The following is a 16,585-nucleotide window of genomic DNA, read 5'->3' as shown; positions in this document are numbered from 1 at the left end:
AATTGCAAATTAGGTTTTCCTGGAAAGTTATAAGCTGCTACTCACTGCATGTCTTTTATAATTTAATAGTGGAACTGTCATGTATAATTACTTCCATTACTAATACTGAATAAATTTGTGTTTGGTTCCTATTGATTAAGAAATAAGCTTCTTCATTTTATATGAACTCTTCATCCATAAATCTGCATCTCTACACACAAGTTAGCTTCAAAACTGCTAAGTGTGCAAACTACACAAAACCTGAATTTTCAGGTGAACAAAGGCAACAAATCTAGTAGCTATCTAGTGAGATAGTCTGACCCCAATGGTTTGCCCTAAGAGGTCTATAAGCTAAGACAAATTGTGTGAGGCACAGAACAGACCAAACCATTGCATGTCAGACAGCCAGCTCTTTCACTGGGAAGTCTGCTACAAGACACTTGTAGCCTTTCAATTCTTTTCACAAGAAAAACACTTGGGGCTTATAGCATCATTCTTGTACATGTTAATAGTGACAACCTTCATCTCATGATAAAAGGATGCACTGGAATGCAGCACAGCTGACAAAATGCTCCCACCTCCTGCTTCCCATGGAGAGCAGGCAGGACACCTCAGGTGATAACTACCCACCTGCCTCTGGAAGGCAAGTCTGCACATTTATTCCCAACAGAACTATTCAGAAGGTTCTTGGAGAGGCATTTAATTGCCATCACATCTCAGGGGAAACCACTGTGTCGAGTTCAGGTCTGGAAGTGAGGGAAATCTCTGCAGGTGCACTGGGGAGTGGCCTAGGGCAGCTCCTTTGGTGCCAAGAGGAGCTTTCCTTCCAGAATAGCTGGGAAGGGTCTTGGCATGGCATTGGGACACAGACAAAAAGCGTGGGTTACCTGTGAGCCTGTGGAATATCTTCCAGGTGTCCTTGACCCCGAGGTTTTTCCTGAGCCGATGGAACTGTCTGTACTTTTCCCACTACAGCAATGTGTGCGCAGGCATTTCCCGTACTCCTTACGGACCTGGCCAAGGAAAGAGCGGTGGTGGTAAGCAGGCAGCCCCTCCTCCAGCCTACTGCCTTCTGATTTTCAACACAGCCCCTGATTCTTCCTCGGTGTTTTGCTGAAACAAAACCTGCTGCAGTGTGTGGGAAAGCAGGCTAGTGCCCCTTGCAGCTGAGCTCCTGGCTGAGGATGCCACAAGAGACTTCAAAGCTGCTTATGGGCACCAGCTGCTACAGCATCTTCTGAGGCACATCAAAGGAGCATGGGAGAGAGTGCAGGTACACTATTTATGACTGAAAATTAATATTGTTGTAGATTTGATATAAACTAGCATATTGGCTCATCAAGGCACTAAAAGTTACTGCTTCTGGCAGGGGACTAAGAAAGAAGAATTCCAAGAGAAACATATGAAAGCTATTGATTTTTTTATAAAAAAAAAGTTTCTTGCAGTCAAATTGAAATTTGAGGAAACAGTAGAACCAGCAGCATTAGAGATTATATTCCCAATGCTCAGGGATGGCTGGAGCCTGCTTTTCCACAGCACTGTGCAAGCCAATCATGCTTTAAATGAGCATTGCAGTCAAACCCCTGCCACCTCCTTTGCTTCAGAGGAGCTACATTGACTTGTGCCAGGACAGAGTCTAACCTTCCACCAAGCTTCAGGTGTGACTTTTTATGGGCAGCAATACCCAAAAACCTGATGGGACAGGGCTGAAGGTGAGCAGACTGTACTGAAGAGCCAAAAGAGGGTCATGTTACCCACTGATACAAAAAAGCCCCCAAACCATCATGCATGTCCAAAACACCAGTTGAAATTCCTTGAAGCATACGGTTAGCTGTACAATTTTCCCGAACTCTCCACGAGCATTTCACAACTCTGTGAAGCAACTGTTTAAATAGCAAATTACAGCTTTTTCATTAGGCTCTTCCTTAAGCGCTTGAGACAAACACATACCACAAAGTGCCCAAAGTGCTCGAGTGCCTAATCAATCCTTTGCTGAGAGAAAATAATTCAATTGCTTTAATTAGCCACCCACTGCTCGCCTCTCTGCAGCGCTTTGCCGATTTTCTAGGCCATGATAGATAGGAAAGGAAAATTTTTTTTCTCCTTTTAAATAATACCTCCCTCAGCTCTTAGGTCAGAGAGGTGCATCCACCCTACATCAAGGTACCAGCTGCATTCTCCTTCCCTCTGTGCAGCCGTAAATCAGGAACAATTCCACCGTCATCAGTGGTGATTTAAGGGTGTAAATTGGCCTAAGACAGAAAAGAGAATGGTTCTGTCATGCTGACTGAGAACCCCATGAGCCAAGGAGGCCGTGGAGCAAAACAGGGAGGCTGGGTTAGGAACTGACCCTTTGCGGGGTGCATTGGAGCTGAGAGGATATACCAGTCAGAAGGGTGTAGAAAAAAAATTCAAACTCTTCACAGAGAAGCACCTGAAGGTTTAATAAGCAATGGTGATGCTTCCTACACTCTTGTTATCATCTTGCCTGGAAACTCTCCTGCTGAAAGGTTTGGGATCAACAGCAGGAAGTTGTGTCTAGATAAAGCTTTAAAGCTTCTTAAGATGGACAAATTTGAGATGCAACAGCAAGGACAAAACTCTTAACTCCAAAAGTCTTCCTTTGATTTCAAGAATGCCATTTGCACACAGCTCTGTAGATCCTTGCAAAGGCATCACTTGCAGAGCTCACTTTTTATAATTTTGATTATGTTCTCATGGGTCAGATCTCCCTTGCCTGTATAGGAAAATGTGAGTAACAGAGAAGCAGACCTGTGGCTCTCAGATGGAGGACAGATCTCAACAAGGACCTGACTTTACTCAATAAGCTATTTCACCAAAAGTTACTGGTTACCCTGAGAAAATGGCACCAGTGTATCCACATAAAGTCTTCCCTACTGGTTCAGTAAACTTTTGAAACTAAAATGCAAATTATCAGCAGACATGCACAGAATTGGAGAGCTCTGTATAACAAAATTTAAGTAGAGAACAAAAAGGTTCTTAAAAATACTTATTACTGATTGTCAGAGGCTGTAAATTTGATCTACATAAACACAGAAATTTTATTCTGTTGTGTTTACTTTTTCCCCCTGGAGTTTATCTAAGTTACTCTACTGTTATCTTGCAAATGTTAATTGGGGCATACTTCAATTTCCACCAAGAAGAAGCACTTGCTGTGCTTGCTTTGAGGAAGATTTCCAAAACACCACATCAGACTCAAGCAATACAAAGGCTAATGAACCACTGCAGAACACAGGTCCTTCACTTCTTAAAAAAGCAGGGGAAGCAGCCCCTATTACATCCCATCAACCCACATATGCTGCCACGAAAAGGGCCAATTTCCTGCAGGGGCTGCAAATGAGGGATGTAAAGCTCCACTTTGCTGTGAGCACTCAGCCCCATGAGCACTTTCTGGATGCTTGTGGATTCTCTCCCCTCTCACACTGGCATGCGAGGAAGGAGAATCTGGCTGACAGCAGGAAAAGCTCTGACAGCAAGACCCTGCAAACTGACAGCTGCCTTCTCCCTTGTCTCTGACACATCTGCCAGGGCCTTGGCTGCTGAAATGCCACTGCCACATGTCCTTGTTAGAACCTCATTCCCCAGCACCTTGCTGGTTTTCCAGTCTAAATACCACCCTTATGAGGTGCACGGAGATGAATCTGTGTGATAGGAATTCAGGGCACACAGACGATACTACGCTGTGGTTGTTAGGCAACAAAACACCTCGTTACCACCTCTCTTGCTGCTGGGAACCATCATCTTACCTTTTTCTGGAGGACACAATGGAAAATGAATATAAACATTCCCTGCAGAGAATTGAATATGGTGAAGAGATACGCCATGATGACTGTGCTTTCATTAATATACATGAGTCCGAATGCCCAGGTCAGTCCTAATAGGCAGAGTAGGGCTATTGCACCTATAACCCAGGACCTGTCAGGAGAAACAAAAAAAAAAAAAGAAGAAAAAAAGAATGGGATTTGTTTTTCATCTACACAAAAGAAGGCATGTGTCTACAGGCAGGAAGATTTTGCCCCTGCCTGTAGCAAGAAGAAAATAGCATTTCAAAATAAATCATAGGGAGCTTTTGTCTTCAAGCTGAATGCAGTTTACAAATCTTCAAGCTTGAGGAAATACAAGGAAATGGAAGTGTTATGAGCATAGAAATTTATCATAACCAAAGCACATTTGTAACCACAATGTCTCTTTTTTAAATATGTAAAAGCAGTGTGCATGTAAATGACATGTAGATGTTATTTCTGCAAATGGAGGGAAAGAAAATAAACCAAATGAAATGACAACTCTGACTGTCACTTTTTTTAGTGTCCACTGGTTTCACAGGACTGCCAGCTGGATTAGCTTCTTTATTTACACTTAACACCAAGACACATGTATTGCTGCATTTTAGCTAGTCTCCCATATGCCTGTAAGCCAGATAAACAGCTACAGGCAGGTGGGCAAGCTTTTCCTGCTTGCCAGATCCACTCCACACAAGGATGTTCTTTGCAATGCTGCTTCACACTTCTTCCACCCTGCGATGAGGGGAAGTGTGTGTACTCGTACAGGCACTCACACACTACATTTGCTAACGTGGGAGCTGCTGCCACACTTCTGCCTGGAGAAAAGGAGGGGCAATCCTTCTTCACATGGGCTGTAAAACTAAGATTATCACTTGCTCCACCTCAGGAGGGCAGTGGGAGTAGAGGTGTAGTAGAGGTGTGCTTGGCCCCAAATGTTGTTCGAACAAATAGGGGGAGTAGGATGTTTTTGCCTGCTTTCTCCCACTGACTTTCTACCTGGACAACAGAGCTGGGGGACATGGGATGGCTGCTGCATCTTAGGGCTTTTGGGTGTTTTCAGGAAAGCTGGAAGCTCTGCTGGGATGGCAGGAGGAGTATTCCATGTTACCCTGCTAAATAACATTTAGTCATCTCCTAAATTACCCTCTCAAAGACTAATCTTCAAACACCAGGACAAGAGAAGAAGTGTGAGAAGCAGTGTAGGGACTCTGTCCTGCTCCTAGCCTAGTTTTCACATGATGTATTACCTACAACTTTAAAGGAAGTGCTGTTGCACAGGGGAGGGAGTCGACTTCTAGCTGGGAAGCAAGCAGCACCTTGAATACCTGTTTGCCTTTTACCTGAAGGTTTTGGTCTTTTTCTGCCATCCCCTGTTATCATTAGGGGCAACATCATGAAAATGAATGCATTGATATTCAATCTTTGCACCCCTTCCTCCCTGTTTAGCCCTTCTATATCCCAAATCAGACAAGACTGCAGTGAGCCAGTACCTCTGTTTCCTTGTCTGCCCTAAGGCCCCCTGAGGTGCTCCAGGAGGGCTCACAGGGACAAAGACCTGCCTATGTTTCCAAGCCCCTTCAGCCTTGTGGGAATGTGGCCTGGGTTTGGGCATGTTTGGGCTCCCATCTGCTAAGGAGAGCATGGGGCAAGGGGGAGAAAGATAAAGCAGCAGCAATTTGGGGGGACAAAGCAGCCCTGCAGAGGTCAGACAGACCATCTCAGCTACAGAGATGCCATGGCAGCTACAGCCTTGAATCCTTTTCCTTTTAGCAGGGCTTGTCACAAACAAAAGCATACCAATGTTGTATTCAAGTCTTTTGTTGTTTGTTTTTTTTTCCCCTTTAGTTATTAGAATGAAAACACAGCATTAAGTCTTCCACTGACATTTATAAAATATGTATTATTTAACCACATGACCAGAAGAGCTCCCTAAGGTAACCACTTATTAAGACAGTTCTTTAAAAATCACTATTATGGACCTAGCAGACCAGAACAGCTCCTTTGAAGCATTTCCAGTCAATCCCACTAATAAATATTTAGCGTGATGCAAATTGAAAATACACTCTCACAATCCTTCAGAAAGGTAGTCACTAGATAAAGTTTACAGCTTTAGTCACTTGGGATATTTTTCTCCCCAAGATTCCACCATCAGTGAGAGCATGCTATTGTCCTAGATGCATACCAATTAATAAAATACAAATAATTTTCTTTTTCACCAAAAAAAAAAAAAAGAAGAACAAATTAAGTGGAAAACCCCCCATTTTTTCCCCCCAATTTCCTCTTTTCTCATCCCCAGATAAAAGCTTCCTGCATTTCCAGAGTCTTTTCAAAATTATTCCCTGGAAATCAGAAAAGTATCTGCTTTAAAGCACAGCCCATTCTTGAATCTGATTAAAGAGCCTTTGGCTGCAGATGTGTGCAGGAATGAAACAGTTATTTAGTGAAGATATGCTGCCTTCAGTGATGGAAAGGAATCTGTGGGTTAGAAGACCCCCAACAGTGCAAACTGCACGCATTAACAGTGTTGTGCCTCAGAAAACAAGACCTGGTGATAAGAGGATGTGGAGATTACTGTGAATAGCTCCATCCCGCACCCGCAGAAAAAACCAGAGCCAAGCGATGAAAGAGAACATGGGAATGATGCTGAAAGGACGAATACAAAGGACTCTTCACCAGAAGAACAAACTGAAAGTCTACTGCAAAGTTGATTTGCTTCTATTTTGTGCTACTGCACATTAATTTTTTGGTTGCAGGAGAAAGAGTGTGGATGCCCTAAGGTATATAATTCCTAGGCATTTTTGGCTTTCTTCACAGGTTTTTTTTTTTGGGTTTTTTTTGGTGCAGCTAGAGGTTTTTATCTTGCTCTTTGTACAGACTTGCTGCTGCTTTTCCATAGCTTTACTCTCCTGTAGTAAAATTTTATTGCAATAAAGAAACAAAAATATCCATTTTTTGGTGCCTTTGAAAATCAGTGGTATACAATTAGGGACAATTAGGAGGTACTCCAATGAGTAAGGAGCTACCAATGCACACAGATTTGCTTGCACTACTCCCATTAACTAGAAAGGGAATAATGGGGAATAGCAGCCATGCACCTTTTTGAAAATTTGCTTCTGTATTTATACTGCCATAAAGCAATCCCAGTGACAGAGCACAGTGGACCAGAGGCTACTATTGGTAGAACAAGTCTGTACTACGCAGGATTAAATTGGGAGCTTTCACCCTGAATTTAAGTAACATCCAGTTAAAGAATATAAAGCAAATAAGCTGACAATTGGTTGGCAATACACATGCAGCACATTTACTCTGCACCTTAGCTGTATGCCTGACCATATTCCTGCACAGTTTGCTCTTCTGCCTCAAAAGCGAATGACAGAAGCTTTAATGATTTTTCAATATTGATCTGACAGCTGGTTCATGAGACCACACTGATAAATGAAATTTATCAGCCATTCAGGTCATTCTTACTTGATGAAGGGTCTGTTATCCTCATAGCTAAAGAATGCATAGACATAAAGACAAGAACACCAACATTAGAAATATAATGACATAGAGAATAGAGTTTACTGCTAGTTCCCCTCCCTTCTCCCACCAGCCATCACCAAAACCAAAGGTGGACTGGCACCAGGTGTGCCTGGAACACACCAGCCAGCCTGGCTTGCTGCCCCAGGGAATTGAAACATGACTGGGAATGCTGGCTTAATGCACAGAAGCAGGCATTGCTAGCTGTGTGCTGCAGCTACCCCTCCTGGCCACCATCCCACAGCTATCAATGGACTTTGAAATATCTTCCAAATGTCATGGCTGTCACTGGAGAAGACAAGTTTTGAAACCCCAGCATAGCCACCACAGGCAGCTTTCATGTGTTTAAGTGGCAAAACTGAAGCCTGTGGGGCTGGAGCGTGTTACAGGAGTATCTTGATTGCCATTTACTTTTCCAAAGTGGAACTTCCAAATTGCCACACTATGAGTCAGACTGCAGCATTCTTGAGGTACTGGGATCAGGAACTTCTAAAGGCCTGCATGACACAACATGGACCTATTTACTACCATTTCATGGGGCAGAGCAAAGAAAGGCCTCTGCCAGGCAAGAGTGAAAAACAGCTCAGTGCAGTGATGAAGAAACCAAGCTGGATCACTCAGCTCCCGTCACTGTGGGGACACAAGATTAGTTGCAGCCATTTTCCATGGGGACTCTTCCTGACCTTCTAGGACAGGCTGTGTGCCTAACCCTGCCTGTGTGGCAGGCAAAGTGCAACAACTCCCAGGCCTCCTCTTTCCACTGGCACGGAGCCTTTGAACCTGAGATACCTCACAGAAACCCCCATGGGTGCCTGAGATGGAGGATGGCTCAGCATGTTCATCTCATTACCCCTGGCAACACAGCCCGGGCCAGTCCATCCTTCTGAGACCTCCTTTGGTCAATACTGGCAACCTGCAGCTCCCCTACAATGCAAGTAAATGAAATGAAGATATGACACAATCTGGAGCTGTCAGCCCAGCAGCGTGGGCAGGAGCAGGGCCTGGATTTCTCTTATTGTGTTCATAAGCATGCAGGTTTTATGGTAAAGACTTTATACTGAAAAGCAACCAGCACTAGATTATAAAAGTACAGAATTAGAAGTTTTTTTATGTTGCTGTTACTATCCAGACCCTCACAAAGTTTTTCAGCAACCCATAATAGCATTTCTTCAAGGCAGCTGAAGGTTCCATTTCATCTTTTGTATAGACAAAATGCGAAACTGGTAAACTTGGATTCCCTTTAAGCTTGAGGCTAACACTTCCAAGCAGGCAGGAGAAAACCACCAAAAAAGACCTCAGCAGTTCTTCCCCTATTACTAACATGGATGTGTCTAGGCAAACAGGTGACTAAAGAAGTGAGATTTTCAAAGATGCCTAACTCTCAGTTTAATTCTCTACACACAGGGGCCGTAGAATTTAGTGTATTGTAGCTCTTGTGAAATACAATCCTTTTCATTTTACCAACTCAAGTGTTGTAAGAAGCTTAACTCTTGTGTTAGCAACAATTTCTGACAAAAATTACTTCAGAATGTTTTGGGTTTTTTTATCCCTGGTGAAGTCTGTGAAACCTATCAATGCTGCAGTAATACTGTGTCATTATCTGCAATATAAAATACATAAAACCCATCACTTAGACAAGAGAAAAGCCTTGGAAGAGCCTCAGTTCCCAGAAAAATGGAGGTGCTGACTGGAAAACTGAGATTATATTCACTAGTAGTAAAAGCAAGTAATTGTTGAAGCAGAAACTGTTGGAAAATCTAGTCTAGCACAGCCTGAGATGCTGCATCTGAAATGCTGTCTCCAGATTTGGTTAAATTCATCCAATACCTGGCATTAAGGGATATAGCCCACTGCATTTAAATTATGTGACCCTGCTCCCCCCACAGATAAGGTCAGACTAGTACCCCCAAAGAGGAATTTATCCCTTAAAAGAACAGGTATTTAATGTAGGCGGGGCTTCACCATACCCTGAAGAAATGCATTTCTCTACAGACTGCAGAGGAAACCTGAATGATGGCTTAGGTGGAGGCTTCACTTTCAAATACCTGAAGGTAAAAAGCTGATCTTTAGTGGCTGCATTATTCATTGAACCTGTGAAATCTTACCTCACCTCCCTTGTGTTTCTTTGCAGCCCAGATGATGGATAGCGGATGGTCTACCAAGCTGTATAAATACCTAATCCATTTTCTAATCTTAAAAAAGCCCTGACTTTACCTTGGGGCAAAGACTTCTTAAGGTTAATTACACATCATGTAAAACTCTTTCAAAATCTTATTTAAGTTAGATGTCTTTCAATTTCCCAGAGTACCTTCTCCTTCAGTGATGAGAAAGGATTGCTCACATTACCTTCTACATTCCTATATTTGGTCTACATTTCCAGAACAGTACTTTTTTAAAAAAGTTGTTAAAATTAGCTACTTATATCCTTGTTTAGATTTCAAAATCCTTGCTAAGGAATTTCAAAATCAATTCATCCTAAGCTCAGAAACCCCTTTTGCACTGCCTATCCTTTTAAAAACCAAAGAAATACCTTTTTGTCACCAGGAGACTGAATTGCTGGGATACACATGGACAGCCCAAAACAGTGACAATCTGCAACTTATATTACATGAAGCAAATTACAAAATACTAGATTACCAATACCATGAAATGTTAAAGCTTTCACTTTTTCTGCAGCAGGAAGAGTAAGTCAAGAATTTACCTTCACATGAAGATTGACTCTAAAATGCTGCTGAACAGAGAAAGTCTGTTTTCAGAAAGCAGCTATTCAGCTCTCATTTAAAAATAATAACGGCTGGTCTTCTTATGCTTTGAAGAGCTTTTTTTTTTTGTTTGTTTTTTAATTTAACATGCTGAAGTTTTGAGCCACATTTAGAATAAACCTAGGCCTTTAATAAGACCCTACATAACTAATTGATTTTACATACTATAATTTTTTACAGCCCTTTGCAGCTTAACTTTACTTAACTTGAATTTATCACTCTTTTGACAATTCAAAGTATTTCCCTATGTCTATGATAGTAGGAAAAGGCTCAGTAAGCACATGGACTGATGCCTTGGGCCCCAGAATAACTGTTTGGATAGCAAGGAAAAACACCAAAGTGAGTACACAGGACCTTTAGTAGCTGTTAGAGGTGATGAAACCCAAATAAAAACAGATGGATGATGTGCCCCCACAAAAGCATCCAGAAAGACCCATGGAATTAATTTTAACATGGTGCAAATAAAGCAGAGAGGCAGATGTTTCCTGCAGGCAAGCAGGAGGGAAACACAAAATAAAGTGTGCTATTGTGTCTCCCCACTGCGTGCCAATATGAAGTAGTAAGGATGTTTTGCTTTCTTTTTCCTTTTTTTTTTCTTTTTTGAAATTTCAAGGATTAGAAAAGATTGATCTATTGAAGGAGCTGGAAAGTCCAGCACTCCCCTCATAAAGCAAACGGGTTCATCGTTAATTAGTGAAGGAGCATCTTCATGGCAAGAAAAATCAATAGCAAGCAATAAAAGAGTGCTTAAAGGATTTTGCCTTTGCATTTTGTGACAAAGTTACCACCTTGATGGCATGAAGCCAAATGACTTCCTAATCTCCTTCCTTAGGCTGCTGGTGTTCATCACACAGCCTTCCAAGTCATCGTTTACCAGTCTCATCTTCTGGCTCCCACACTGTCTTTGACAGTAGGTAGCCAGTCCCCTCAAGACATCTGTAACCATCTCAGGGCTCAGTGAGCCTGCCACAGCTTCATTTGCAGGAGAAACTCCTGTCTTCACATGCCTTGAAGACCTGGCATAAGGGTAATTTTATATATACTGAAAGCCATAGCCACTTTTGATTTCCCACCAGCAGATCTGCAAATGTTAATCACGCAAATGAGGCCAAACCTTCCTTGGCCCTATGTGATGCCTAAGCCTATGATTGCAACTGGTGGCCAGACTTTTCTGCCACAGGCAGAGCATCATCCCTTTCTTCTCAACTCACCCAGGGAAGTCATGCTCTGCTTTCTCAGACTTGTCCTTAATTACTGCAATTGGAAAGAGCAATTCTGTTAAGTTCATCTCATTTTCTGTAAGTAATTAATTACCCTCAGAATTGCTTACCCTGTTTATTTCCTTCCTCCTCACTTTGCAAAGGCATGGCACAATTATTCAAGCCACACTGATGTATAACCACATATCTAATTGTTTCCACACTATATGGATTCAGCAAAGCCTTTAGACACATTTGTATTATCCAAATAGCACCAGCAGGGCTTGCTGACAAAGTGCTTAAAATGCATGGCCTTTTAAAACAATAATCATGATTTATGGGTTCACAGAAAGATTGTAGGTATTAAATATCTTCCAGGACACTCTCTCAAATCAATAACCATTGATTAATTTTTTTTTTTTGTATTCAGAAAGGACAACACCTGTCAGTGGGAAGATTAGTGCTTTACAATCACCATTCAACATTAACACAACCATCACAAAAACACAGGTAAACAACCAAACCCCCAAACCAAAACAATCAGATATCAACCAAACCCTCCTGTGAAAAACTCAAACAGCAGCAGATTGCAACAAATGAAATCAGATGCTGCCATCAACATCTCTGTGGGAAAAAGGCATGCAGACAAAAGTGCAGTCTCAGATGTTTTTCCAGCACTGGCAGAGTTTCTGCCTCTGAGGTGCTCATAAACTCAGCCCTTGGGCAAAATATAATTGTGCCATACCTTTTCTTGGTAGGAAGCTTGTACCTAATATGTTTTGTGCCAACTCTCAGTGGTTTTTTGGGGTTTGCTTTAGGCTGCCTGCTCAAGTTTGCTCATGCAGAGGCGCAGATGAAGGTTACATAGGAGCAGCACTGAGTTAGCCAGGAGACTAAAAGGCAGGGTGCTTTCTTACACAGGATCCAGGGAGATCTGAGACAATTCTTGGCTTCTTCAGCCTGATAAAGAGGAGGGGCTGAGGGGAGACCTCACAACTGCAGCTGCAACTTTTTCATGATGGCAAGAGGAGAGGCAGACACTGATCTCTTCTCTGTGGTGACCAGTGACAGGACCCAAGGGAATGGCCAGAAATCCAGGTTTAGATTGGATATCAGAAAAAGATTCTCCATCCATAGGGGGTTTGGACATTGGAACAGGCTCCCCAGGGGAAGTGATCACAGCACTGACAGAGCTTAAGAAGCCTTTGGAAAATGCCTTTTGGGTGTTCTCCTGTGTAGAATCACAAGCTAGACTTCAATGATCCTCAAGACATTCTATCAATCTATGATTCTATGACCATCAGGCTGTGAATACATGGTGCTCTCTCTAAAGGCCATATGAAACACAAAGATCATGGCCTGAGCTCTGGAACAATGAAAACGAGGGAAGACGTTTCTAATGCCCAGCTCAATACTCCATGGCTGATATCTAAACTTTGCAGGGGGGGAGGTTCTCCGAAGGAGGAAAAAGCTATTCCTCATAGTGTCCAAATCATTTGGTTATCTTTGCAAAACACTCCTCTTAGGATTTTTGGTGACAGAGAATGTGCTGTCTGCATGTCCCAAGAACTCTTTAAACACACTTGCTTCTCATCCAAGCTTATCCAGACCAAACATTGGCTCAGGAGTCCTCTTGGTTCCCTAGGATCAGATTATCCTCTCCCTGATGATTCCTTTCCAGAAGCCATCCATGGAGCTGCTGTGCTCTGAGCCTGCTGTCCCCAAAAGTCACAAGAGTCCAAAAATGCTGCATATAGCACAGCTGGGTGGAAAGGAGAGATTTTTCAAAGCCCTCTTCCTGAACAGCCCACTCAGTTAATCTTTCTATTTTGTTAGTAGGGCTGTATGAAAATCTTTTTAAAGAGAGCTCACTCTCTACAGGCACTGTTGTTTTATTTAAGTTATAGGTGATGTCCAGTCAGGACATGGGTGCATGAAAAATTCCTCTCCACACCTGCTGCTCCTAATAGGGAGTGTTCATGTTGCCAGACTCTCAGCCCTTACTCCATGAATCTGAGAACTCTGAAGATAAAGGAATGGACTTTTTGCACCTAGATGCTGTACTGGGGAAGCTCCCAAGAACTGGGCCCTCTCATTGTACTGAGTCCTCCCTCTGCACTCCCAAGCAACCACAAACCCACAGGTAATGAAGGATTAAAGTGTTGCTGTTCTGCAAGTTCAGTCCTCTGGGTTAACACAATGCAATATTCAGTTCCAGACCCTTTGTCATCACAAACTATTTCCAAGTTGGAGCATTTTATGATTAAACAAGGAAGATCTGGAAACCAATAGAGGATCTTAAATCTCCATAGAAAAAGCTGGAATAATCCTTATTGTCTCCTACTTTGTTTTGTTTCTAAAATGGCTAGAACAAAGCACAAATTAATCTGCCATTAGTAAAAGCATACCTGCTACAAATTATTGTTCTTCATTGGTAATGTAAGCTCTTCATATCAAAGGAGGAAAAAAAAATCTTGCATTTTCAAAAGTCTAACTCATTCCCCACTGCACCAAACCCAGGATGTTTACTTTTTTCTGCATTTCAATCAGCTGAGTAAATAAAACTAGACTGGTAAACCTCTGTTCCTGCCAGCACAATACTGCTGTGTTGAATCAAGGATTTAATTTAAACATTTCTGCAGATGATTTTTGGAAGTTCTATTTAACCTTTGTTTTCAATTTTCTACCTAACTCAGGATTTTTTTTATGGCTTAAGCAAACCCACAGGACTGAAACAACAAGCTAATCTGGGGGCTGGGATTAGTCATGTCTCTTTAAATAAAATACATATGTTGAAGCACGAAAATGAGCATATAATCACTTACACCCATACAACATATGGGGAGAGCGGGCTATGGCAACAGTTTTAAAAGAGGCATATCTTCAAAAGGGGCTTCTCAGTTTTGTGCCTGGTGCTCCCCATCCTTCACCTCCCACAACCTGGGCCAGACTCCCTGAAAGAGCCCAGACTGAGCTTTGCAAGGTTTTATATAGCAAAAATCAAGGTTAAATCTTTACGTTTGGCTCCTACTTTTGGCTGTTAAGTTGTGCATTCTGAGATTTATTTCTTGCAAGCCTTTGAGCAAGACTTCTATGGAAAAACCCCACAAAATAAAGGAGTACGGTGTGAGTTTTGTTTCTACTCAGAAACTTGAGAGAACATATACGATTTTGTTTAGTCTTTAATTCAGGGCTGTGTGCCTTTAGCCGTGGCCATTTGAAACTTCCATAGCAGCCAGCAAGCAGAGGAGGGCTCGATTTGGTCATTTGAGGATTGATTCTGAAGGCTGCAATGCAGGACATTTCTGCTTTGTCCCTATTAATGGGATCTGAGCATGTGCTCTTGTGAATGCAGTCACAACGCCTAAAAACAGTATCTCCTGTGTGCTCAGAATAAACGCGCGTTTTTCTAGGGAATTTCATGTTTTTCATCTTCAATTTCATTTCATTTTTAATCTTCCATTGTGGAAGATGGGATGGGAGCAGGTTTCCACAACAGGAAGAAAACTGCAGCACAACTACAGTGATTAATGCCAGGATTAAAGTATCTCAAGGTCCCTAATTAATAGTGCCTCTTTAGCAACAAAAGGTGCTCCCAGCTAAGACCCTGGGCCTCCCTGTCTGAGGGAAAGAAAATTAAATTTCCAGGATGACTTTCAGGTGAGTTTCTACCTCACTAAATGAGTTTTTCCAAGAAACCCAGGACTACAGACTCACACGCTCCTCTTTGAAGGAGTCCCCACATGTTGTGCTTTCTGAAGAGCACGCAGGTGGTCTATGGCACAACCCAAGCTACACCCTGACTGAAACAATAACACAATAAAATGGGACAAAAAGGGAAACAAACTGGCAAAGCCCTTTGCCTCTTGCCTTCTTTCTCATGGGTCTGCAACGGCTCTTGGCAGCTACAGCTGATGTGTTGCTCTTCCAAAGTAAACAAAATAAAATTCAGTTGCCACATACTACAGCATAGAAGAATGTCAAGAAGTCTGGTCTGGCCTGGGGAAACACTAACAGACTCAACCACAGCCAGGCAGCACCAGGGAGAGAAGGGATGGATGCCTGTGGGAACTTCTAAGGAATGGTTATATCTGTAAGGAAGAGAAAATGATGGCTTCTGGTCTCTGCTGAGAGGGATCCTCTCCCCTCCAGCCATTTGGAAAAGTCCACTGTAACTTCAGGTGCAGCAGCTGCTTGGCCTCCATTGATGAACCCTCTTAATTTGCTTGTAGGACTTGCATTTTGTTAGCTGAATGACTTCTCTCCCCTCCCAATTTTCCAGCAGTTTTCCATGTCATTAACTAATGAGCCCCACACAGTGCACAACAAGAGTTTGCAGCAAAGACAAGAGCTCAGGTTTCACTGGATACCCTCAAGAGCGCATCTGGATTATCATCAGTGTAGCTCTTCCTTTTTTCCCTTCACTATAACCAGGATGATTTGAATGAGCATTATTTAAATGGCTGCAGAACAAGCACTGCACTGCCACGCAATGCAAAGGCTTTGCCTGAAACCCTGTTTTGCACAGAGAATGGTGGTTAAGCATCTGGAAATGGGGATGGTTTGTTGTGCTGCAGCATCTGGCATGGGTTGGATGGAAACCTGGTGTGCAAGCTGCCACAGTGCACACCTGACCACCTGGAAAGGAGTTGATGGATGGAAAACGGAAGAGCCGTGCTGGACTATTCAAATATAATGTATTTTCCGTTGTCACATATGGCTTCCCACAGGAATGTGAATATGAAAAAGATTCAGTGCAGTCTTGTCTGTGACAATCTGAGACGTTCTGCACATCCAGCACCTTCCCAGCACAATGGAAAAGCACAAAGGAGAGCCTCTGAGTCGCTTGGCTCCAGAAATCACTCCACACAGCAGCAACCTCCAGTGAAACAGCCTCACAGCTGCTCCAAAGAATTCCAGCTGCTAACACATCCTCATGAGGAGCCATCTGCTAGCAAGAGTGCATCAATACTGTGCTGATATGCCTACAGCCTCCACCTCACAGGCTACAGGTGCAAGCAGCACAGCAGGCCTTCGCTATCCAAAAAGTTTACGTAGTCCCTGCCTTGAAAGATGTGCCTTCTCTGCAAGCTTGTAAAGGCTGGGGGAATCAATCTTCCAAAACAACACCTTCCTGGGTACGTTTGTTGACAGTAAATTAGTTTTGTGCTCAAGAGCCTTTTTGTGCACCCTTTGCATCCCACTTTTAGCCTCAGATGGGCCAGGACTGAGGTACACGTGATGTGGGCAGAGCTGCCAAGGACTAAACAATGCTCCTCTCTATCTCTGCTCACCTGTGTTTGCCAACAAGCCACACACA

General features: G+C 42.8%; 1 protein-coding gene across 15 annotated transcripts in view; it reads right to left on the bottom strand.

Moving 5' to 3' along the window:
- The window catches only part of ADGRL3 (adhesion G protein-coupled receptor L3), a 494,343-nt gene that overhangs the window by 35,495 nt on the left and 442,263 nt on the right, over positions 1 to 16,585 (bottom strand). For 11 of the 15 annotated variants that reach the window (XM_036381490.2, XM_054514770.1, XM_036381492.1 and 8 more), the window contains 3 exons: positions 7,251 to 7,277; positions 3,747 to 3,915; positions 867 to 992 (listed from right to left, as the gene is read on the bottom strand). In XM_036381490.2, the coding sequence (XP_036237383.1) occupies positions 867 to 992; positions 3,747 to 3,915; positions 7,251 to 7,277 (322 nt within the window). The remainder of the gene's footprint in view (positions 1 to 866; positions 993 to 3,746; positions 3,916 to 7,250; positions 7,278 to 16,585) is intronic. The other 4 variants (XM_036381491.1, XM_036381485.2, XM_036381488.2 and 1 more) reach the window with 1 other exon arrangement.

Source organism: Molothrus ater, chromosome 4 (assembly GCF_012460135.2).
Source record: "Molothrus ater isolate BHLD 08-10-18 breed brown headed cowbird chromosome 4, BPBGC_Mater_1.1, whole genome shotgun sequence".
NCBI lineage: Eukaryota > Metazoa > Chordata > Aves > Passeriformes > Icteridae > Molothrus > Molothrus ater.
Note: the sequence above shows the minus strand (reverse complement) of the source record. Positions and strands in the feature narration are given on the sequence as shown.